This window comes from Rana temporaria, chromosome 9, assembly GCF_905171775.1.
Source record: "Rana temporaria chromosome 9, aRanTem1.1, whole genome shotgun sequence".
NCBI classification, from domain to species: domain Eukaryota; kingdom Metazoa; phylum Chordata; class Amphibia; order Anura; family Ranidae; genus Rana; species Rana temporaria.
This window is the reverse complement of record NC_053497.1, coordinates 55,416,992-55,441,612: the sequence shown is the minus strand read 5'-3', so window position 1 is coordinate 55,441,612 and position 24,621 is coordinate 55,416,992. Positions and strand designations below refer to the sequence as shown.

The following is a 24,621-nucleotide window of genomic DNA, read 5'->3' as shown; positions in this document are numbered from 1 at the left end:
TAACTAGTTGTTATATCAGCCACATTGTTGCTGGCTTCCAATTATTTGAAGCAAAGTTCTAGATTGTGGGACGATATGTGCAAGCCTGTCCCAGACAAAGACGAGCCTTTACAACCCAATGATAAAATGGCTCGTCACATGCAGATTTTTTTTTATCAGAATACTGGGGGGAAAAAATTCCACAACTGACATTCGACCATTCTCTTATCCACTGTGGAGGGGATAACAAAAAAAAAAAACTTTGGTCATGCATGCTGTATGCATTCATTGACTGAGACAGAATATAGCAGGGGTGTCAAACTCAATTTTATTGTGGGCCGTATCAGCATTATGATTGCCCTCAAAAGGGCCGGTTGTATCTGTAAGATTAGATGTCCAGCGAATCCCCTCCCCTTACATTGGATGTCAAGAGCCACCCAACCATCAGAAGTTGAGTCCCCCCACTCTCCCTCACAGTACAGTGCACCCCCCTTTTGTTATGCTGCTACTGAGAAGCTGGATGCATTGCTTGAAAGAAGAAAGTAAGGGTCTGGAGTAGAACCAGAGCAGATGCAGGAGAGGTGCGAGGGCCACATGAAATGGCCTGGAGGGCCGGATTCGTCCCGTGGGCCTTGTGTTTGACATCTGTGGAATATAGTTCTATGTACAATGGGAGAACAAACAGAGAATGCTTACCATATGCTGAAAATGAAGAGGCAACTATATGATAGATCTACTCTGGGTGTTTATATTCTACCTGTATCATGAGAGATAAGCTATGGTCAAGAATTATTCACTCAGGTCTCCATTGGATAAGACGTGGTTTAGCCAGTTTCAGCTTATGTGTCTCAAAGCAATGCAGATCAGCTCTGATCACAGATTCCTGATTAGATCTACACCACAAAGCAGACTTGTTCTGCTGACAAACGTCTAGCTTGTGCCTACACTCTGCCGTAGACTAGGAAACAACTGACCTATCGCTGGAACAGTTAATAGTTCACAGACATGAAACTGTAAAGATAATAAAGATAGACATTTTTTGACAAGAAAGCCACCACAGACCCAAGACTACCGGATGACGAAGTAAACATTGTTTGAAGATGAAGTCTTGTCAATTCTCTCTCCTGCACTGCCCCCCACTGGACATGAGGGGAATCAGAAACACAACATGTGATGACAGATGCTGTCAACGTGTTAACAATGGGAGCTGAGCATAAAGCTGCTGCAAGACTAAAAATAATACTCTGTAAAATATCAACATACTTGATCAGGTTTAAAATCTAAACGATTCCTCAGGAGGTAAATTTAATATAGTAGGAACTTTGACAGAGTCCTGCAAGGGCTTGTATGTACTAGACAAGGGTCATGCATTATGGTAAAATTGCAAACTCTTCTCATGTTTGTGCTTTAACCCAGCTTCCCCCCCCCCCCCATTTATATTGGATGTTCCCAACAAGGAAGAACATTTAAATTCAAGCCAAAACCGCATATATATGTATAAGTAATATATTCTTGTGTACTTGGTTAAAGTAGAACTATAGGCAAAACTGTTTTCCTTTAGATAGAGCAAGTGAGGGTTACAACCCCTGTCAGATTTATTTTTTCGCCATCTGTGCCCCATTGCTGAGATTTCCCTTTACTTCCTTTCCCATAGCCAAACAGGAAGGGAGAGAAAATCCCTGCACATTCTGAAAAATTCCCTTACAGGTCATCAGAATGAGTGTATCCATTGGAAGATTTTTCCCTCCATTACATCTCTGGGGACAACCAAAAATTGGGATTTTCTTTTACTTTCAATGGTAAATAGGACAAGGTGTGTGAATCTCCTTAATGGAGGCACCGACAGCACACACAAAAAAAGTTTTGCCTTTAGTTATTAAGGATGTTGATACTTGATAGAGCACATTGATGAGCTATACAGCAAGTACAACCAGGGCTATTCCCCAGAAAAAGCAAAGACTTAGGGCCGTTTCACATGGTCGGACCATATGTCCGCTCTTTCATCCATCAGTGTACGGATGAAAAAGGGACATACATTGATTGCGGGTGTCAGCGGATGAACACCCGGGTCAGCAATCCTCAGATTCTGCAGACAGAGGAAAATCCTATTTTTCCATCCACCTGCGGAACAGATGAACATGGACAGACGGCCCGTGTTCATCCGATCCCCCCATAGGGGAGAGCGGAGATCTGACAGAGCGGTCCCTGCACAGCGTGATCAGCCGGCTCAGCGGGGATCAACGGAGCTATCCCCGCTGAGCAAGCAGAGGTTCACGGGGCGGATCATCAGGGATCCGTCCCGTGTGAAAGAGGCCTTAACTGGCAAAATTGAAGTACTCCAGTTGACTGCAAAGGGCAAAACTTACCACTGGTTTCAGTTTTCCCAACAGCAGCTTGGTACCTATTCACACATTAATGAATAAATGCTGTATTGCCCTGCCATTTGCATGTCTGCATACAGCACTAAGAAATCAATGAGTAGGGACAGACTCACCCACTATGGAGAACTGTCTGTATGGTGCTCTCTTCCTTGCCACTGTCAGCAGTCTGATGTATTAAAGAGACCCCATCAGGTCCCTAAACAATCTCAAATATCATACCCTGCAGGAGAACAACTGTTCTACTCATTTCTCCGATGGCCCAGGAGTCTGATTTTTCTTTAGGAGGTGGAGAATGATGCCATGCCATACCATGGGGGGCACAGGCATCCAACACTTCCGGAGACTGCAGTGATAGAACAGAGGTGGGGGATGGGGGAGTTTGGACACATTTCAAACACTTCTCTTGCAAGGTACTGGTATTTGGATTAGTTTAGTGACCTGACAGGGTACCTTTCAGCTTGCCACATACACATGACAGTCTAACAACCTGCTCACTTCAGATGGAATAGTATGAATCTGGAAGTATTCCACAGTTAACACATTAGAGAACAAGAACAATTGAAGAGTTTAAGCGTTTGGCCAACTTTACAATTTGTATTGAAGGGTGGAGCAGATGGCGGTATCCACTATTTGATGTGGATGTCGACGGCACAATCAGATTGTAAAATATTTTGCTTTGAATCCTAAGGGTCCATTCAAATTAATGCATTTTTGCCAAAGAAAAAACGCAATAAAAAAAGATTGCCCTTTAAATCCTATGGGATTCTTCATACCATTGTGCCGCGGGTGCCGTGTGTTCCGAAAAGTCCTGCATACTGCACCCATTAAAATGAATAGATAACATGGTAAAAACATGTTCAAAATGCATCACGGTTGCGTTTTTCAGTCACAGGTCTGTTTCACAGGTGCATGCCAACCAGGAAATGCACCAGAAACACATCAAAACCGTATATGCATTTTTAATGCATCTTTTCAGCGGACCAGTGTGAAAGCACCCTAAGGCCCCTTTCACACTGCCCCAACTTAAAAGTCATGCGACTGCCGCGATTTTAGGGAATGCCTGCGTAAACTTGAGGTCTATGGATCTCAACTCCCATGAAAGTCGGACCACAGTTGTGTAGGGATGACCTTGAAGTTGGCACGACTTGAAGCTGCACATATATTAATTGTTATCATTGGAAACCATGGGGGAACAACTTGTCATGCAACTTTGCAGTCCCAAGTTGCAGTACAATTCGCACAAGTGTGAAAGGGGCCTAAAAGATCCATTGGTAATGAGCCAGCTGCAAAGATCTGGCATAGCTTAGACCAGATCTAGAAGAGAGCTTTCAAATGGGGGAAAAAAAATACACACATACACACACTTTCTATAAATGGTAACATTGTTTCCTGATAAAAAGATTGTTCACTGGCAAAATACAAAATGCCAAATATTATACTGCAATAACAAATCTTCTAGACCCAAGAAATGCACATACACTGGGCATGATCTGAAGATGAAAAGTTTAAGCATACAGGAGGATTATCTGTAAAAAAATAATAAAATACCAGTGTTATAGATTTTTCTGGCAATGATGGTTTAAAATCTTTCCTACAATCTGGATTCTCTTTTAGATTTAGAACATTTGGGTTGAAATTGCCCGATTCTTTAACCCGCCATGCAGTGTCTATGGTAGCCTTAGGAATCTATGTAAAAATGCTCAGAGGTGATATCTGTGCATCTCAGATTAAAGGGTACAGATGGCAAGGACAATACTACCTTACATATTTTTCATCAGCCTGTTAGCCAGCACATTACCTCCAGCCAACTAAAAACCTTCAAAAAATAGTTACTTTCCAGATTTTATTAGCTGGCACCAAAACCTACTTTATTCCTGTTGCAGAAGCCAAAAAACAGGCAACCTCCTTATTTTAACCTGCACTGACTTTACACATTCCTGACATACACACTGGGGCCAAAAAATATTCACTGCTGGAGAACAAGTAAAATCCCTGGTCAGGAATCAGATCCAAAGCAAATAAAGTAAAAGTGTAGGCTGGCAGGGAGTGGTGGCATCTGTTCCACAGCTTCCCCTAAGGCTGAGGCGACAGCAGTGTGCGAAGACCCAAAAATAACACCGGTTTTCTCTGGCTTGTCTTCCAGAAGGGGCAGGTCCTGGCCTGGCAGCAGGTGCAGAAATGTGCTGATCTCCGCGCCGCATCTCAGCTCACATCATACAGCAGACACACAAAGGATGCACACTGATTGGGTAAAGGCCTAAAGTTAAATAAAAAAACACCATGGTTTAATCTAAAAGTTCAATAACCGCAAAAACAACCTACACAATTTTGAGCACATAAATAAAACAGCTAGTGCCGGTTCACACTAACGCAACTTGGGATCCGACTTGTGTCGCGCGACGTGCGAAATTCAATGTAAGTGAATGGAGCAGTCTTAAAGCGGATGTGCCATGGGAAAAAAATATTAAAAGCCAGCAGCTACAAATACTGCAGCTGCTGACTTTTAATATTAGGACACTTACCTGTCCTGGAGTCCAGCGCCGATCGCAGCAGAGGACGAGCGATCGCTCGTCACTCTGCTGCCATCCACGCTGAGGGAACCAGGAAGTGAAGCGCTGCGGCTTCACTGCCCGGTTCCCTACGGCGCATGCGCGAGTCGCGCCAGCCGATTGGCTCCCGCCAATCGGCGACGGGATGTGACGGAATGCCCGTCTTTTGCCCGTGAATGCCGGGCCGGAAGTGGGTGCAAATACCTGTCTTTAGACAGGTATCTGCACCCCCCTCCCCCCTGAAAAGTGTGAAATGTGACACCGGAGGGGGGGGAGGGTTCCGATCAGCGGGACTCCACTTTAGGGTGGAGAACTGCTTTAATACACACTACTGAAGTCACTCGGACTTCAGAAAAGGTTCCTGTACTACTTCAAGGTGACTTGTAGGCGACTTGCACCCATTGATTTCAATGGAAGTTGCCTCCAAAGTCCGATCTCTGTCTTAACTGAAGCAACTTTACAGGAAAAGAAAATAGTTTACTCAGGCAAACCCCTCCCTCCCACAGAGCCGATTATTCTGTGATTGGCCACAGCCAAAGTCGCCTGTCCTGAAGTCAACTTTCGGTTGCGTTGTAAGTTGATCCAAGTCGCGCTGAAGTCGCCTTGCAAAGTCACACTGTAAGTAGGGTTGCCCCTATGTGAACCAGCTCTTAGGTCTCGTTCACATGAGCGTACTTAAAGAATAACTCCAGCTCTTGCTCCCCAAAACAGATAGATGGTGCATGTAAATTAATCACAACTTTCCGTCTGTACGCCAGGACCCCGCTGTCACCACCTTTAGCAGAATACAGCAGGTTTCTGTGTCTGATGTCACTCCTCCTGGATGAACTTCAAAGTTCTCAGACTTCCCGTTTCCTTCCTTTTCCAGTCCTGATACTACATGTCCCATCATTCTTTGAGCCCCCGAAGTTTCAGGGCAGGCTATGGGAGTCACTTGTACCAGTTCTGCAAGTTGAGGTGGATGGGTCCTAGGGCTACTGTGGGTGTTTCCGGGCCTTCACGTGGGTGGTGAAAGGTGTAAAATGTGTCATATCTCCTCCTGTGTCATTCTTGTCTTGCAGCATGCCAAAGAATAATGGCTCCCTGCAAGACTAAAGGAAGGGCCATTGGAGGTTATTATGAAGGTGGCTCCCTGCAAGACTAAAGGAAGGGCCATTGGAGGTTATTATGAAGGTGGCTCCCTGCAAGACTAAAGGAAGGGCCATTGGAGGTTATTATGAAGGTGGCTCCCTGCAAGACTAAAGGAAGGGCCATTGGAGGTTATTATGAAGGTGGCTCCCTGCAAGACTAAAGGAAGGGCCATTGGAGGTTATTATGAAGGTGTCTCCCTGCAAGACTAAAGGAAGGGCCATTGGAGGTTATTATGAAGGTGGCTCCCTGCAAGACTAAAGGAAGGGCCATGGGAGGTAATTATGAAGGTGGCTTCCTGCAAGACTTAAGGAAGGGCCATTGGAGGTTATTATGAAGGTGGCTCTCTGCAAGACTAAAGGAAGGGCCATTGGAGGTTATGATGAAGGTGGCTCCCTGTATGACTAGAGGAAGGGTCATGGGAGATTATGAAGGGGTGTCCTTCATATATAAAATTAATGAATAAATGAAGAGGGCTTTCCCGGGGGGGGGGGGGGGGGGGGGGGGGCGGATTAGCTATTGCGAGGACGAGCCGAGAGAGCCACCGTGGGACCCCAGAAAAGGACGACCGGGGCCACTCTGTGCAAAACAAACTGCACAGTGGAGGCAAGTACATGTTCGTTAGTTAATTTAAAAAAATATATAAATTAACCTTTAGTATCACTAACAGTTTCTACCTTGACTATATTATTTTATAGTAACTTACTTTAAGCAATTCTTTATTTTGGAGGCCTACATGGGCATTTCTGTGACAACACTGTCAATATGTAACTGGAGCATTCTTACTTTTGAAAATTCAATAAAAATCTTTATTGGAAAGAAAAAAAAAAGAAGAAGGAGAGAAACACACCGCAATAACCAACACTAATCATGATTGCAATTTAGTTACCAAGAAAACACAACATTGTACTTGGAAATCAGAGACAGACGCAAGTATGTGTGTAGAGAACATCAGTCCACTACATCTGTGCATAAGAAAATCAGTCCTCTGACCATAATAGCAACCACTGTGTAATTCGACCGACCCACAACAATGAATATGCCGAGGCCATTAGCAACTCCCGCCACATAGTTAACACATTCTAAAAGTGAAGCTATATCCCTCGGCAGAAATATAATAATGTGCATGAGTGTCAGGAAGAGTGCATGTACATAGACAGAGGAATGCAGGTCACAGGGTAACCGAGAATAGCAGAGCAGTTGTATATCACACCCCAAGGAGGAAGCGGAGCAGTATGGATGCCCTCAGGCTCCCTTTCACTGCCCAGTTGCTGCATGGGGGTGGAGTGGGCCTGGAACACATGTAGCAGCAGCAGGAAGGAAGCTGTACAAATATGGGTCACCATTAGAAAGTTAAAAAACATTGTCCATTATCCAAACTTTAGATGGACAAATGAGGATGTTCAGATACCAATAAAGTTACATTTAAGAACCAAAAGTACAAGGAAATCAGGGATCAATCATGAGAACAGTGTATACAGATGTCCAGTCTTGGACCGAAACAACCAATAGATTAATCGACAACTAATCGATTATGAAAATAGTTGTCAACTATTTTCATAATCGATTAACCACTTCCCGACCTCCTCATGTACATTTACGTCGGCAGAATGGCACGGACAGGCACATCAACGTACCTGTACGTGCCTGCCTAGACATGGGTGGGGGGTCCGATCGGGACCCCCCCGGTACATGCGGAGGTCGGGTCCACTCGGGGAGCGATCCGGGACGACGGCGCGGCTATTTGTTTATAGCCGCTCCGTCGCGATCGCTCCCCGGAGCTGAAGAACGGGGAGAGCCGTATGTAAACACGGCTTCCCCGTGCTTCACTGTGGCGGCGCATCGATCGAGTGATCCCTTTTATTAGGGAGACTCGATCGATTGTGTCAGTCCTACAGCCACACCCCCCTACACTAGTAAACACATACACAGTGATCCCTAAATGTTACAGCGCCCCCTGTGTTTAACTCCCAAACTGCAACTGTCATTTTCACAATAAACAATGCAATTTAAATGCATTTTTTGCTGTGAAAATGACAATGGTCCCAAAAATGTGTCAAAATTGTCCGAAGTGTCCGCCATAATGTCGCAGTCACGGAAAAAAAAAATCGCTCATCGCCGCCATTACTAGTAAAAAAAATAAAAATGCAAAAAAACTATCCCCTATTTTGTAAATGCTATAAATTTTGCGCACACCAACCGATAAACGATTATTGTGATTTTTTTTAACAAAAATAGGTAGAAGAATACGTATAGGCCTAAACAGAGGGCAAAAACATTTTTATATATGTTTTTGGGGGATATTTATTACAGCAAAAAGTAAAAAATATTGAATTTTTTTCAAAATTGTCGCTCTATTTTTGTTTATAGCGCAAAAAATAAAAACCGCAGAGGTGATCAAATACCACCAAAAGAAAGCTCTATTTGTGGGGAAAAAAGGGAGACAATTTTGTTTGGGAGCCACGTAGCACGACCGCGCAATTGTCTGTTAAAGCGACACAGTCCCGAACTGTAAAAACCCCTTGGGTCTTTAGCCAGCATATTGTTCCGGGGCTTAAGTGGTTAATCGGCCAGTTGATTAGTTGGCCTGCATATAGAATGCATTATTTCAGGAAATACAGTGCAGTACACCATCCATACATGTCACTAAGTGCCTAAGAATTTGTGAATGTGAAAGTGTGAGGAGCAATGCCTCATGGGACATGTAGTCCTGGGCAAGTAGTGAGTGGTTCTAAAGGCAGAAGTCTTTTTCACCTTCCTATAGCGGGCACTCTATACTATAATTTAAAGCTTGCTATTGAGGCACTCTGAAGGCAGGAGGAGCCAGAAGCATCGGTGATGGACCCCAGAAGTGGAGGATCTGGGCTGCTCTGTGCAAAACCATTACACAGAGCAGGCAAGTATAACAAGTTTGTAAAAAAAAAAAAAATCACTTAAAAAAAGAGACTGTGCAGGGAAGATCAGCATCTGAACCCAGAGGAAGTGGAGGTAATAGAAGGCATTACCACTGTGTATGGATATTTAAGAATAAATTGCCTTTTTTTATTTACATATTAACTAAATTGTACACCACACTTTTTTTTAAGATTATCCGATTAGTCGATTAATCGAAACAATAATCGGCCAACTAATCGATTATGAAAATAATCGTTAGTTGCAGCCCTAGTCCAGTCCAATTTGTCACAGTGTTCAGACAGGGACACTTTAAATGTCACCAACAGAAGGAGACTTTCCAATGCCACCAAGGGACAGCGGCACGAGGAAGAGGTCTTGAAAAATTGTTTTTGTTTGCATACATTAAAGTGCCCAGTCTGTTTATCTGAACATGGTGTGCCGACGAGGTTTTGTAACGGATTGACACAGGTGAAAAAAGAGATTTTTAATACAGCTTACCTGTAAAATCTTTTTCTTGGAGTACATCACGGGACACAGAGCGGCATTCATTACTATATGGGTTATATGGAGTACCTTCAGGTGTAGACACTGGCAATCTCAAACAGGAAATGCCCCTCCCTATATAACCCCCTCCCATAGGAGGAGTACCTCAGTTTTGTAGCAAGCAGTATGCCTCCCAAAATGGTCCTCAAAAAAGAGGGGTGGGAGCTCTGTGTCCCGTGATGTACTCCAAGAAAAAGATTTTACAGGTAAGCTGTATTAAAAATCTCTTTTTCTTTATCGTACATCACGGGACACAGAGCGGCATTCATTACTATATGGGATGTCCCAAAGCAATGCTTACAATGAGGGGAGGGAGAACATCTCCAAGACAAAAGGATTTAATTTAGAGATATACTCAAATCATAATAAATCCAACTTAGTTGAGAAAAATAATTTTAAATTTTAAATTTAACTCAAAAAAGAGGAGCCCCCGGAATCCGAGGGTCTCAAACTGCAGCCTGCAGCACTGCCTGCCCGAAGGCAGTATCAGTATTCCTTCTTACGTCCAACTTGTAGAATTTTGTAAACGTGTGGACAGAAGACCAGGTTGCCGCCTTGCAAACTTGAGCCATAGAGATCTGGTGGTGTGCTGCCCAGGAGGCGCCCATGGCTCTAGTAGAATGAGCCTTTAATGATACTGGAGGAGGCAACCCTTTCAAGCCGTAGGCCTGAGTGATTAATTGCTTAATCCACCTAGAAATGGTGGACTTTGCAGCTGCCTGCCCCTTCTTGGGCCCATCCGGTAGAATGAACAGCACATCTGTTTTCCGGATCTTCTTTGTAGCTTTAAGATAGGCCTTCATGGCCCTGACAATATCCAAGGTATGCAGCAACCCTTCCTTTCTGGAAGTAGGTTTAGGGAAGAAGGATGGTAATACCAAATCCTGGTTCAAATGAAAACTGGATATGACCTTCGGTAGGAAGGAAGGATGAGGGCGGAGAATGACCCTGTCCTTATGAAAAACAAGATATGGTTCCTTACAGGATAAGGCCGCTAGCTCCGAAACTCTTCTTGCGGAAACTATGGCAACCAAAAATACTAACTTCCTTGTCAGTAGAACCAAAGGAATTTCAGCCAACGGCTCAAACGGTTGTTTCTGTAAACTTGACAGAACAAGATTTAAATCCCACGGACAAAGCGGGGATTTAACTGGAGGTCTAATACGTAAGACCCCTTGAAGGAAGGTCTTAACCAGCGAGTGGGTGGCCAGCGGCCGCTGAAACCACACTGACAGAGCAGAAATCTGTCCTTTGATTGTGCTTAATGCCAATCCTTTATCCACTCCTAGCTGGAGAAAACTTAATACTCTATCGATGGTAAATTTGCGAGAAAGCCATCGCTTGGACTCACACCAGCCTACATAGGCCTTCCAGACCCTGTAATAAATCACCCTAGAGACCGGTTTCCTGGCTCTGATTAGGGTAGAGACTACTTTCTGAGACAGACCTCTACCCCTGAGAATCAGGGATTCAGCTTCCAGGCCGTCAAATTTAGATGCCGTAAGGCAGGGTGGAGGATCGGACCTTGCGATAGCAGGTCTGGCCGTAGAGGAAGAGTCCAAGGGTCTCCCACTACCATCTTTAGGATGAGTGAGTACCATGCCCTTCTGGGCCATGCTGGAGCTACCAGGATGACTGGTATGTGTTCCACCCGGATCCTGCGCAGCAGGCGGGGTAGTAACTGGAGCGGGGGAAACGCATAAAGAAGTTTGAACTGATGCCAAGGGCAAACCAACGCATCGGTTCCGCAGGCCATCGGATCCCTTGAGCGGGATATGAACCTGTCTAGTTTCTTGTTGAGTCTCGATGCCATGATATCCACGTCCGGCACTCCCCATCTTTGGCAGAGTGCTTGAAAGACTTGTGGATGCAGAGACCATTCCCCCGGCCATAGAGTCTGGCGGCTTAAGAAGTCCGCCTGAAAGTTGTCCACTCCTGGAATGAATATTGCCGATATGCAGGGCACATGCGCCTCTGCCCATAGGAGAATCAAGCTCACCTCTCTCTGAGCGGCTTGACTCCTGGTTCCCCCTTGGTGATTTATGTATGCCACGGCCGTGGCATTGTCTGATTGAATTCTCACCGGGAACCCCTGCAATTTTGACGTCCAAGCCCTGAGGGCTAGTCGAGCAGCTCTGAGCTCCAAGATGTTGATGGGCAACTGCTTCTCTGGCTTTGCCCAAGTACCTTGGCGAGTGCAACCATCCAAAATTGCTCCCCAGCCCGTCAGGCTGGCGTCTGTGGTCACTATCTTCCAAGCCACTGGGCTGAAAGACTTCCCCTTCAGTAGATTCTGAGGGTCTAACCACCAACACAGACTTTGTCGGACTCTTGATAAGAGCGGCAACGGGATATCCAAGGCCTGTGGCCTTCTGCTCCATGCTGACAGGATGGCTGCCTGTAGGATGCGAGTGTGGCTCTGGGCGTATGGTACCGCCTCGAACGTGGCCACCATCTTGCCTAGTAACCTCATACATAGGCGAATAGTCGGTTCTTTCTTGCTTAGAACCAGTAGGATTAATTCCTTGATGGCTTTTACCTTCCTCAGAGGTAGGAACACTCCTTGTTGTTCTGTGTCTAATCTCATGCCGAGATATTCCAACTGCCTTGTGGGCTGGAAAGCTGACTTTTCTCGATTTAGGACCCAGCCGAACCTCTCGAGGTATTGGACCGTGAGGGCCACTGCTCGCTCCAAGCCGGGAGACGAGTGGTCTATGACTAGGAGGTCGTCCAGGTATGCTAGGATCGTGACCCCTTGGATCCTTAGCTTGGCTAGGATCGGAGCTAGGACCTTCGTGAACACCCGGGGGGCCGTAGCCAACCCGAAGGGAAGCGCCACGAATTGGAAGTGACGCGAAGCCACCATGAAGCGTAGATATCTTTGATGTGGCTGATAAATTGGAACATGAAGGTAGGCATCCTTTATGTCTATGGACGCCATGAAGTCGTCCTTCTGGAGTGTGGCAGCTGCTGACCGCACGGATTCCATCCGAAATGAGCGGATCTTTAGATATGCATTTACCATCTTTAGGTCCAAAATTGGCCTGACATCTCCATTGGGGATGATGAATAGGTTGGAGTAGAAACCCAGCCCCTGTTCCAGGACTGGCCGGAATCCGAGGCGGATCGTTTGGAATCCTCGACTCCTGGAAATGAGGAGGAGGAAACCTTAGGAAATCTAATTTGTAGCCTGTGGCCACGGAAGACCGTACCCACTCGTCGGGAATGCTGGCTTCCCAAATCTCTGAAAAGAGTCGCAGCCTTCCCCCCACCTTCGTGGGTGGGGGCGCCCCTTCATAAGGTTGGCTTGGGGGCTGGTTTTGCTGGTTTGCGAAACCACTGCCTTTTGCCTCTAACAGCCTGTCCTTGTGATTTGCTGTTGAAGCCGAAGTTTGCTTTTGCAGGAGGCCGTCGATACTGCTTGGCATTAGAGGGCCCCTGCCCAGGGGAATACTGTCGTTTAAACGCAGGCCCCTGAACCTTCTTCTTAGTTGGCAAGAGAGTACTCTTGCCGTTTGAAATGGTCTGAATGTATTTATCTAGGTCTTCTCCGAAGAGTCGTCCTCCATGGAAGGGGAACCCTACCAGGAGCTTCTTGCATGGGGGCTCAGCCTCCCAGCTTTTTAACCATAAGAGTCTTCTCATATGGATAAGGGATAACGATAAACGTGATGCTTGCTGGATAGAATCCTTGATTGCGTCTACCGTAAAACATATGGCCTTAGGGACATCCGAAAATTCTTCTGCCTGCTGGGCAGGAATAAGTTTAAGCATCTGCTTAAATTGATCCGATAATGCTTGAGCGACCCCAATCGCAGCCACAGCTGGCTGTACTACTGCCCCTGCAGTAGTGAAGGAGTTCTTAAGTAGTGCTTCCAAGCGCTTATCAACTGGATCCTTGAACACCTGTATGTTTTCTACAGGGCATGTTAACGATTTGTTAACACATGAGATGGCTGCGTCCACTGCAGGAGTAGCCCATCTTTTGGAAAATTTTTCTTCCATAGGATATAGGACAGAGAACTTCTTAGGTGGTAAGAAGATCTTATCTGGCTTGTTCCAATCTTGGAACAAAACTCCCTCTAATAGAGGATGGATCGGAAACACAGCATTGCTTTGAGGCGCCCTCAGTGAGCCCAAAGCTGAAACCGTCGATACCTGGAGATCTGGTACTGGCAAGTTGAATGCCCTATGGACCAAGTCCGACAATCCTTGAATCCACCAGCTCTCCCTCAGGGAGACTGCCCCAGACTCCTCTGTATCCGGATCTTCGATCCCTGAACCTACTTGGTCCTTGTCCAAGAGGTCGTCCAATTCCCCTGAGGAAAGGACCTCCTCTTCTGAGGGTCCGCGCTCGGGCGACGGAGATCTATTCCGCTTACTGCCCCGCATAGCTGCGGCTATCATTTTACCCATGCTTTTCTGCATCTCTTTTAAAGAGGTGAGTAATACCTCCTCCGTGACCATCTTAGGGTTGGACTGACCCGCGTCAGCTCCAGCCCCAGATCCCGATGGCCCCAAGGCTCCCTGTGGGGAAAGCAGCGGCATAGCATTGTCCGAGACCTCAGACTCTCTGGGGGAATCCCCACCTCTTGTACCCTTGTTTTTTGATGCCATGGTACAATACCGAGGTACACCTGCTACTTATTGGTACCTGGGACTTATAAATAGTTAAATGCCCAAACACCTGTTTGGGGGATAAAAAATGCTTCCTCTCCCCTAGATGACACTTTTTTTTTTTTTTTTTTTCAAATCTAGGAAAGAAAAAACATTCTGTCCCCCTGAGTAGTATTGCAAGAAAAACTATGAGATGGAAAAGAAACAGCCTATTTCTAGGCTTGAAAACAGTCTGAAGACTGCAATATTCTTTCTGGCCACTGTGTGTCCTCGGCGCCCCGTGCTTGCCGTTCTGGTCTTTCCTCCTCAGTTCCAAAGTATTGAATGAGCTATATGGAACAAACAAGGAAGGGCCGCCCCTTCCTTAAGCCACTGACCCGCCCTTCCCCCCCAGCAATCTCAAACAGGAAATGCCCCTCCCGACAGGGGGGGGGTGGGGTTGGGAGGAAGGGACCTCTCTGCTCCAGAGGTCGGCGTTTTGCCTGCTTTGCAGGCCGTGAGGAGGAAGACTGAATGGAGCATCGCCTGGAGGCTTGCAGGTAAGCACAGCTCTCTGACACACACATATACTTTTATATCACACAGGCCCCACTCAATGCTTTTCCAACACTACAAGGGAGGTCACATCTTATGGGGAATAATACATATAGAGCCATCCTATCTTTATGATATGTGACTAGTTTGCCAGATGCAGTGCATAACTTTAGGCATGTCCCCTGTGACCCCCCAGAAAAAACCTGCTAAGAACCAAGTTCCGCAAGTTTTCCCCTCACTTACCTGCTCCATGCCGCAGGACTTTGCCAAGCAAGAGGCCCAATCTTCCCCCATCTCGGTGGGGATGTCTAGACCTTCAGGCCCTGGGTTCCTATGAAGGATCCACTGTCCTGGGCCCATATAGCACTCTGGCAACAGAAACATTAGGCACCCAAAGGTTTCTAAGTTCTGGGCCCAGGGTCCAGCTCTCTAAAAAGAAAAGCATTATGGGCTATACCCCAAGGGTTTGGGGTCCGGTTACTGACCACTTTAGCGCTGAGGCTTTTTTGGACAGAACCGGTTAGCTCACCTAATCCCAAGGATGTGGAGGCAAGCTAAACCATGACTAACACCTAAGACACTGGCGGAAAAACTGAGGTACTCCTCCTATGGGAGGGGGTTATATAGGGAGGGGCATTTCCTGTTTGAGATTGCCAGTGTCTACACCTGAAGGTACTCCATATAACCCATATAGTAATGAATGCCGCTCTGTGTCCCGTGATGTACGATAAAGAAAACAAATCATGAATCGCATTTCCCAATAACTAGGATCTCAGATATGCTTCAACATGTTAAATTTCAAATGTAATTTGCAATATTTTTTAAATGGTCAGCTGAAGCTCAACTGGGTGATCCTGCCTGTCTTTAAACACTTACAGGATGAGAAAACATTCCCCCAATTGTAAATGCATGGTCATCCCATCAAAAAAAAACAAAAAAAAAAACGACAAGTGTTCATGATACACAAATGTTATTTACCTTAAAAGTAATTGTTATTTGGGGGGACACAAGCAAATTATATTTGCACATCGCTGGATAAGGATGGGGCTCATGTAATAGGGGGGCTGCTGCACACAGGTTTTATCTTAATGCATTAAGATAAAAAAAACCTTCTGCCTTTACAACCACTTTCATTTGTTGCATTGCCCAATTTAGGTTCACTTTGATGAGAGCCATACTACACTGCTCCAAAAAATTAAAGGAACACTTTTGAATCAGAACTCCTAGGATATTGATCTGGTCAGTTACGTAGCAGAGGGGGAGGGGTGTATACAGAGGGGGTATTTAATCATTTTAAGCTGCTTTGCTGAAATGAACAGCAGGTGCACTAGATTGGCAACAATGAGAAGACCTCCAAAACCAGAATGTTTTTTCAGGTGGAGGTGTCTGACTTTTTTCTGACTGTTTTTCACTAGTTTTGCATTTGGCTAGGGTCAGTGTCACTACTGGTAGCACAAGGCAATACTTGGACCCTATAAAAGTTGCACAGGCAGTCCAACTCCTCCAGGATGGTACATTAATACGTGTCATTGCCAGAAGGTTTGTCGCGTCTCCCAGCACAGTCAAGAGCATGGAGGAGATTCCAGGAGACAGGCAGTTACACTAGGAGAGCTGTACAGAGCCGTAGAAGGTCCTAAACCCATCAGCAGGACCTGTATCTGCTCCTTTGTGCAAGGGGGAACAGGATGAGCACTGCCAGAGCCCTACAAAATGACCTCCAGTAGGCCACTGGTGTGAATGTCTGACCAAACCATCAGAAACAGACTTCATGGGGTGGCCTGAGGGCCGGACATCCTCTAGTGTGCTCTGTGCCGGACGCTGTGGAGCTCAATTGGCATTTTCCATTGAACACCAGAATTGGCAGGTCCGCCACTGGTGCCCCATGCTTTTCACAGATGAAAGCAGGTTCACCCTGAGCACTTGGGGGCCAAACTACTAAGGACCATTGAGTTGTTGCAATGAAATTTTATCAAAATGGACTAGCTTGCTGTATAATTTTTTCACTTTGATTTTTGGGGTATCTTTGAATTCAGCCCTCTGTAGGTGGATAATTTTTATTTCCATCAAATGATGTGCCATCCTTTCATTCCTAACACATTACCCAGTCCATATCGGTATAGATATCCAGCATGAGAGTTTTGCCCGTTGAGATCTGATATGTTTTCAAAGTGTTTCTTTCATTTTTTTGGAGCAGTGTATAAAAGTATCATTAACCCCTTAACGCCCGCCGCACGACTATTTACGTCCGCAGAATGGCACGGACAGGCAGAAGGACGTATATATAAGTCCTTGCCTTCTAGCGGGTGGGGGGTCCGATCGGCACCCCAACCCCACTTCGTGCGGCGGGCGGGTTCCCTCAGGGAGCGACGTTTATAGCCGCTCCGTCGCGATCGCTCTCCGAGGCTGAAGCACGGGGAGAGCCGTATGTAAACACGGCTTCCCCGTGCTTCACTGTGGCGGCGTATCGATCGAGTGATCCCTTTTATAAGGGAGACTCGATCGATGACGTCAGTCCTACAGCCACACCCCCCTACAGTTGTAAACACACACTAAGTGAACACTAACCCCTACAGCGCCCCCTGTGGTTAACTCCCAAACTGCAACTGTCATTTTCACAATAAACAATGCAATTTAAATGCATTTTTTGCTGTGAAAATGACAATGGTCCCAAAAATGTGTCAAAATTGTCCGAAGTGTCCGCCATAATGTCGCAGTCACGAAAAAAATCGCTGATCGCCGCCAATAGTAGTAAAAAAAAAAAAAAAAAATGCAATAAAACTATCCCCTATTTTGTAAACGCTATAAATTTTGCGCAAACCAATCGATAAACGCTTATTGCGATTTTTTTTTACCAAAAATAGGTAGAAGAATAAGTATCGGCCTAAACTGAGGAAAAAAATTTTTTTTATATATGTTTTTGGGGGATATTTATTATAGCAAAAAGTAAAAAAAATATTGCATTTTTTTCAAAATTGTCGCTCTATTTTTGTTTATAGCGCAAAAAATAAAAACCGCAGAGGTGATCAAATACCACCAAAAGAAAGCTCTATTTGTGGGGAAAAAAGGACGCCAATTTTGTTTGGGAGCCACGTCGCACGACCGCGCAATTGTCTGTTAAAGCGACGCAGTGCCGAATCGCAAAACCTGGCCTGGGCATTTAGCTGCAAAATGGTCCGGGGCTTAAGTGGTTAACAAAGTGTGAAGTTTATGTTACCAAGAAAATCTGCAATTGATGTAGCCAATGATCTCAGGATTCCACATGCAACGTGTTTACTTGCCTTGCACCCAGAACACATTTTTGGCACACCTGCTATATAGCAAAAGTATGTCTATTCAATGTCACCACTTTCATTGTCCCAATTCCTCTACTAGTCATACACATGGGAAGTCTCCCACTCAGCAAGCAAAATTCATTGTAAGTCACAGGCAGTATGGCTCCCACTGAATTACAGTGATGTCAAAAGCTGGGCAGACGCACAACAACATTTCCAGGGTCTGATCAGCTAATCTGTATACTGGCAGCCATCACAGCTTCAGAAAACTGACAAGATTGGTAATAAAATTATATTTGAAAACTTAAACAGCTTTTTTTTTTTATTTTAAGTTTCCACCAACATCAGCTCTGTACAAACATGTAACAATATCAAATCAGCCTCGAAAAGTACAGAATGAGGTCAGTATCCTGCTCTTCTCAAGGACTTTTCCAGAGCCTCTCCAAGCCTATGGAACTCCTTACCCCAATCTGTCCATCCATCTCTTCCTCTGTTAGCTTTTATAGGATCCCTGAAAACCCTCCTATTCAGAGAAGTCTATCCTACCCACACCTAACAACTGTATTTTCATTTTGTCCATCTGATCATCCCCCACAGCTACTACCCTTTGTCCCACTTGATCCCTCCCTTCTAGATTGTAAGCTCTAACGAGCAGGGCCCTCTGATCCCTCCTGTATTGAATCATTTTGTAACTGTACCGTCTTGCCTGATGTTGTAAAGCGATGTGCAAACTGTTGGTGCCATTTAAATCCTGTATAGTAATAATATTATTATTATAAACTGGGCAGCTAGCGGTGACTGTGTATGGCTTCACAGCCAGATGCTCACTGTGCATGCGCAAGCTGCATGGCGCCATTTAATTGGCCCTGTATCTTTCCAGGGCCGGTGACATGTCCGAAAAGGCTGCGAGGGAAGGAGGAGGGGGGTGAACTTCTGCTTGGATCAAAACCAGGTACCTGCTCCCCCCCCCCCCAAAAAAAATATGTACCAAATCTGACGGATGAGTGTGGGGGAGGAAGAGCGGAACGTCCCATATTGGGAAGTTCTGCTTTAACCACTTGAGACCCAGAGGACGTCCTGGGACGTCCTCGGCTTTGTGCGGTGATATCTGAATGATGCCTGCAGCTGCAGGCATCATTCAGATATCGCTGTCTTCAGCCGGCGATTCTGTGCACCAGAAGAATGATCAAAGCGGCGGTTCCGCCACTCGATCGATCTTCTAGGCAACGGGAGGGGACATCCCCCCCCTCCCGCCGCCATCCGGTGCTTCTCCGGGCTCTCCCGTGCCATCGGGGGCCCGGAGAGCGAATCGGCCGGCGCTCGTTGGTGAACCATAGAGATGACTGGTGACCAGATGGTCACAGTCATCTCTATGACCGTCGGAGGACCGGGCGCGACGTTATGACGTCACGCCCGGTACCCGAAAGTAAACAAAGCCGCTATCGCGGCTGTCGGCATGTAATCTGTGATTTTTTTTTCACCGATTTCATGCTTGTAAGCCTGTAGGAGAGATGTGGGGTCTTATTGACCCCACATCTCTCCATAAAGAGGACCCGTCACACTGATTCCTATTACAAGGGATGTTTACATTTCTTGTAATAGGAATAAAAGTGATAAAAAAAAAAAAATGTAAAAAAAAAATGTAAAAAAAAAAAAAAGAGTAAAAATAAAAAAACTAAGTAAAAAATAATAATAATTTTTTTTTTTAAACGCCCCTGTCCCGGTCGCTCGCGTGCAGAAGCGAACGCGCATGCAAGTCCCGCCCACATATGTAAACACCATTCAAACCCCACATGTGAGGTATCATCGCATGCGTTAGAGCGTGTGCAACAATACTAGCACTAGACCTCCTCTGTAACTCAAAAATAGTAACCTGTAAAAAAAAAAAATGAAAGCGTCGCCTATGGAGATTTTTAAGTACCGAAGTTTGGCGCCATTCCATGAGTGTGCGCAATTTTAAAGCGTGACATGTTCGGTATCTATTTACTCAGCGTAACATCGTCTTTCCCATTATACAAAAAAATTGGGCTAACTTTACTGTTTTGTTATTTTTTAACTCATGAAACTGTTTTTTTCCCCTAAAAAAGGGCGTTAGAAAAATTATTGCGCAAATACCGTGCGAGAACAAAAGTTGCAATGACTGCCATTTTATTCCCTAGGGTGTCTGCTAAAAAAAAAATATATAAAATGTTTGGGGGTTCCGATTAATTTTCTAGCAAAAAAATTGTGATTTTTACATAAGAGAAAAGTGCCAAAATAGGCCCGGTAACGAAGTGGTTAAGAAAAACCCTGCACTGCTCTTTTTGACACTTGAATACAATCCATTTCCCCCCAATTTCCCAAATTTGCTCAGAAGCTCAATAAATCTGTCTGGGGGGGAGGGGTGCACAATGAACCTCCCAGGATTTGCCCATTCTTACACACAGACCCCTAAGTGTTGCACACAATTCTTACCTTGCAAAAGGAAGAAATCAGCAGGTGTTTTCTTGAGCACAACTTTTGCTTTTTCGCTGCTCCAGTCAATTTCCAAAGCGTCCTTCAAGCGGCAGAAGTCTATTTTCTGACAAGGACAAAAGAGTAGAAATTTTGAGTCGCAATGGGAATACGGTCTCGGGGAAAGGTTGAACTTACTGTCATTTTAACAACCCGCCTCCCTGCTTTCAGCCCCCACCCCTCCAGCTCTTTTAAACATTTAGACAGCGAGAGGAACATTGATTGGGGCCGTTGCAATGTCACTTGTGGATAATGAGACTGAGTGTTCCAGCTGCTGAGGACATTGTGTTCTACTTTCTCAGAATACTTTTCTCATGTTTTTATCAACTTTACTCAGGTAGAAATTATATTTTTTTGGAAGCTGTAATAGATTCCTAGACAAACCAAAAGCATTACATCATTTCTCAGCCCTTTCAAACTCTGACATATACAGCCAGTGCGCCTCACCAACATTCCTTCCCATTCGGTAAAGGAGTACACAAAGCTGACCACACACACCAAGAGCTTTTTGGCCCCTGATAATGAACCAGTTTTAATGTGCTCAGTGGGTAGCCCTGGCGGTAGCATCCCGTCCAACATCCTTTGACGGAGCCAGGTGGAAAACGGTCAGCTGAACAGGATGCAGGTACTGTGTTTGGACATTTTGACAGCCAGCATGTCTGGCTGTCAGAATACAATGACTACAGCGGCAGATCCCTCCGTCTGAGCGGTTTAGCATGGATGGAGGACTCTGAATGTGTACGGTCAGCGTAAGTCTCACAAGGGTACAAAAGAAGCGCCAGATGCCTCCGAGTGCGTGCCAAGGCTGGCTTCTCGCTACATGTTTATTTCAGATGGCTGTACAATAAAAAGGCAACCAATGACCGCAGTCCACCACCAATAATTTCTTTCAATACTGAGGAAGAATCCAAATTGTTGGGAGTTTCTCGACTTTATTAGTGCTGTTGATTTTGCAGCTTAAAGTGGATTGAGACCGCCCTGTGCGCAAATGCAGCTTTAGAAATCCCTTCCACAAGCTTTACTATCCAAGCACAAGCAAACTTTTTATATTCTACTACAAATTAAATTGGCCCAGCTAAATTATTTTGACCACATTGCTGTATAAAGGTTATTCATTGTAACAGGCACATTGCCTAAACACAAGTCCCTACACTAAGAAGAATACTCACAAGGGAGAATTTTCTTCAATGTACACCAAATGCTTAGATCACTAAAATAACTAGTAAAAACAAACAAAAAAAAAACACAACTGGTGTACGAAAATAGAGGATGCACCTCTAATGTATGCGCATTTTGCCATCACCTGTCCCTTTAAAATGCTGCAAGATAAAAAACAAAAATGTGGTCCTGCAAGAAATCCAATGAGCTCCTCCCTTTCTTTCTGGATTGACAAATCTGCCTTAGCTGTACTGAAAACACAAACAGTGTTGTCAGTGCTGATGGTCTACATTGACAACTTTGTGCCCTCATTTTAACACAAGGGGTTTTCTGCAATTCAGCCAGAAAGGGGGGGGGGGGGGGAAGAACCTCAGGTCAAGCTGACACACTGCATGGGATTTCAGAATAGCAGAGGCAGGATCTGGGATGGAAAAGGACCTGGGGGTCCTAGTAGATAAGCTCTGCAATGGCATGCAATGCCAAGCTGCTGCCAAGAAAACAGAATATTGGCATGCATTAAAAAGTGGAATAACTCCAGAGATAAAACGATAATTTTCCCACTCTACAAGACTCTGGTCCGGCTGCACCTAGAGTATGCTGTCCAGTTCTGGGCACCAGTCCTCTACCTATGAGGAGAGGGGTTGTGTGCCTTTCCTACAATCAGCTGTCTGCCCAGGCTTCACTGCAGTACTAACCAGGAAGAGAACATTTCCTAACACGATTTGAACATTTTAAAGAACATAAATCTGAAGGACAGCAGATATACATGTAAAACTTATGTAGGGAGATTTGTGTCATCCCCATGCGTCATCTGAGGCTGTTCACTTCACTAGGTATATGTGAGGGTTTACATCCACTTTAATGTCCAAGTAGGGCACTGCACCTCTCTGGTACCAGAGACAATGTCACTAGGTCTTTCCTGTAGTCCAGAAAACTACAGGAGGCAGGTTAATGACTCCTGTGTGCCCACTGAAGTAATCACCATTTTTGGTCATAGCTGAACAGAGAAGTAGAAGTGTTAAAAGACAAGATGTGGAATTGGAAACAGGATGCACTTCTCTAATAACAGGTAACTTAAAAATAAACCCAAACTGGAATTCTGCTATAAAGTTTGTTGCCTTTTGTTTAGGTAGGCCAAACCCAAACTACATAGTTTCCCATATAACAAAGGCTCCTCTGTCTTAGTGAATATCAGCTCCAGGGCAGTGCGACCTTTGGACTCATATCCTGTAGATTTAAAAAAAAAAGATAATCTAGACTGTCTGAGTACCATACCTCCTTTGACATCTGCAAACAACGGGTCTACTTGAAGCAAAAACCAAAACTTCATTTAGTCTGACAATTGCCTGCAGGAGAGCCTGTCCAGACCTGTCTTGTCAGTGTCACAATGAATCCATGGAATGGGGAAAGGTGAGTCTGTGTCAGCACTAATGACACTCTCAAGGGTAAGGTCAAGATTATATACAAAGTAAAGCTAAGTAACAAAATAAGGCTCAAGGCAATTATGTCTGGTCATAGCAGTAAGTGGGCTATTAGCGGTCATTAGATCTTGGAATAAAAATGGTAGAATCCACCCATGATAACCTTTACACCTCAGTGACCCCAACCCCAAGTTGGCAAGCTTTACACTTTCAAAATGGATTGCAGGTTGAGAGAGATAGATAATATCTATCTCTATCTATCTTATACACACATATACACATATATATATATATATATACACACACACACACACACACACACTGCCTTGCGAAAGTATTCGGCCCCCTTGAACTTTGCGACCTTTTGCCACATTTCAGGCTTCAAACAAAGATATAGAACTGTAATTTTTTTTTTGAAGAATCAACAACAAGTGGGACACAATCATGAAGTGGAACGAAATTTATTGGATATTTCAAACTTTAAGAAATAAACTGAAAAATCGGGCGTGTAAAATTATTTCAGCCCCCTTAAGTTAATACTTTGTAGCGCCACCTTTTGCTGCGATTACAGCTGTAAGTCGCTTGGGGTATGTCTCTATCAGTTTTGCACATCGAGAGACTGAAATTTTTGCCCATTCCTCCTTGCAAAACAGCTCGAGCTCAGTGAGGTTGGATGGAAAGCATTTGTGAACAGCAGTTTTCAGTTCTTTCCACAGATTCTCGATTGGATTCAGGTCTGGACTTTGACTTGGCCATTCTAACACCTGGATATGTTTATTTGTGAACCATTCCATTGTAGATTTTGCTTTATGTTTTGGATCATTGTCTTGTTGGAAGACAAATTTCTGTCCCAGTCTCAGGTCTTTTGCAGACTCCATCAGGTTTTCTTCCAGAATGGTCCTGTATTTGGCTCCATCCATCTTCCCATCAATATTAACCATCCTCCCTGTCCCTGCTGAAGAAAAGCAGGCCCAAACCATGATGCTGCCACCACCATGTTTGACAGTGGGGATGGTGTGTTCAGGGTGATGAGCTGTGTTGCTTTTACGCCAAACATAACGTTTTGCATTGTTGCCAAAAAGTTCGATTTTGGTTTCATCTGACCAGAGCACCTTCTTCCACATGTTTGGTGTGTCACCCAGGTGGCTTGTGGCAAACTTTAAACGACAATTTTTATGGATATCTTTAAGAAATGACTTTCTTTTTGCCACTCTTCCATAAAGGCCAGATTTGTGCAGTATACGACTGATTGTTGTCCTATGGACAGAGTCTCCCACCTCAGATGTAGATCTCTGCAGTTCATCCAGAGTTATCATGGGCCTCTTGGCTGCATCTCTGATCAGTCTTCTCCTTGTATGAGCTGAAAGTTCAGAGGGACGGCCAGGTCTTCGTAATTTTGCAGTGGTCCGATACTCCTTCCATTTCAATATTATCGCTTTCACAGTGCTCCTTGGGATGTTTAAAGTTTATAATCTTTTTTTATCCAAATCCGGCTTTAAACTTCTCCACAACAGTATCTCGGACCTGCCTGGTGTGTTCCTTGTTCTTCATGATGCTCTCTGCGCTTTAAACGGACCTCTGAGACTATCACAGTGCAGGTGCATTTATACAGAGACTTGATTACACACAGGTGGATTCTATTTATCATCAT

General features: G+C 44.9%; 1 protein-coding gene across 2 annotated transcripts in view; it reads right to left on the bottom strand.

Moving 5' to 3' along the window:
- The window catches only part of SAE1 (SUMO1 activating enzyme subunit 1), a 64,161-nt gene that overhangs the window by 4,722 nt on the left and 34,818 nt on the right, over nucleotides 1-24,621 (bottom strand). The window contains exons 6-7 of one of the 2 annotated variants that reach the window (XM_040323542.1): nucleotides 20,353-20,458; nucleotides 4,190-4,617 (exon numbers count right to left, since the gene is read on the bottom strand). In XM_040323542.1, coding sequence (XP_040179476.1) covers nucleotides 4,568-4,617; nucleotides 20,353-20,458 — 156 coding nt within the window. In that variant the 3' untranslated portion in view covers nucleotides 4,190-4,567. Of the gene's footprint in view, nucleotides 1-4,189; nucleotides 4,618-20,352; nucleotides 20,459-24,621 lie in introns of those variants that run through there. The other variant, XM_040323541.1, reaches the window with a different exon arrangement.